Source organism: Temnothorax curvispinosus, unplaced genomic scaffold (genome assembly GCF_003070985.1).
Source record: "Temnothorax curvispinosus isolate PA1 unplaced genomic scaffold, ASM307098v1 QBEX01015349.1, whole genome shotgun sequence".
Taxonomy (NCBI): domain Eukaryota; kingdom Metazoa; phylum Arthropoda; class Insecta; order Hymenoptera; family Formicidae; genus Temnothorax; species Temnothorax curvispinosus.
Window position 1 is genome coordinate 11,409 of NW_020225129.1, and position 1,148 is coordinate 12,556.

Below are 1,148 nucleotides of genomic sequence, written 5' to 3' on the forward strand. Positions count from 1 at the left end.
TTAATGTTTCTCGCTTCTCTTGAATGTTGTTCTCTTTTACAATTATAGAACTTTCCTTGCGACACTTGCGGTAAGATTTATCATTCGCACAGGAGAATGCGTGTCCACATGCATAGGCATAGAAGCAACAGTTTTGCATGCGAGATTTGCCAAAATCACTTATCGAGTAAAGAAGCTTTGGAAAAACATCACAAGACAGTACATTTACATGATTATATCTGCGATATATGTCACAAGAAACTGAAATCCAAACATATGTTGCGCGCTCATATAAATGTAAGAAAAAAATTGCTGTATATTTTAATTATATTTAAAAAATAAATGTATGTATTACCTATAAAGATATGGAATTTTTAGGAACTTATTTCCAAAGCTTGTATAAATAACTTGTTAATTAAAATATCGAAGAACTCTATGTGATTTTACATAGTACATTAAGTTTAGCTGTTTTGACAAACGCAGAAAAAAAACTAAAAGTTATATTAAAGCGTTTTGTTGTTTACGTTGCAGAGCCACTTAAAGCGCAAATTCAAGTGCCCGAAATGTCCGAATGTGTACAAAAGTAAACAGTCCTTGAATGAGCATCTTCTGTCGAAGCACAAGGGCATCCGTAAATATGAATGCTTTATCTGCAAAAAAACGTACGGTCATCGATCGAACCTCACTCGTCATCAGAAAGTGCACTCTGGGTCTAGGTAATATCTTTAAAACATTGACGATTAAATTAAAATAGATTAAATAAAATGAACAAAGACTAATCTTTATTAATTAAAATTAAAATAAATAATCAAAAAAATAACATTGATATAATTCAAATCCCAAGAAAAATTCCAAAAGTAAGATACTTACATTTGAATTAAGTAAATAAAAATTTTATTTTTATTTTTTAATTACACATATGTATTGTATGTATGTTTATATACATATATATAGTAAAATTTATTATAAACCTATTTTTCCATAAAAATCTCTTAATAAATTCAAGTATTTATTCTGATATGTTATTAATTTTAAAATGTGTTTTACATACGCAAACTTTTGCATGATACTGCATTATATGTATATACATACATATACATATACACATACTATACTGTACGACTATATTAGTAATTTATATTTATTTTTATCTAAAATATTTTTTTATA

At 27.0% G+C, this 1,148-nt stretch overlaps 1 protein-coding gene across 2 annotated transcripts in view; it reads left to right on the forward strand.

The window, feature by feature from the left end:
• Positions 1–10: 10 nt before the first annotated feature.
• LOC112465583 (zinc finger protein 39-like) overlaps positions 11–1,148 on the forward strand; it is a 2,958-nt gene continuing 1,820 nt past the window's right edge. For both annotated transcript variants that reach the window (XM_025033186.1, XM_025033185.1), the window contains exons 1-2: positions 11–276; positions 511–695. In XM_025033186.1, coding sequence (XP_024888954.1) covers positions 97–276; positions 511–695 — 365 coding nt within the window. In that variant the 5' untranslated portion in view covers positions 11–96. The remainder of the gene's footprint in view (positions 277–510; positions 696–1,148) is intronic.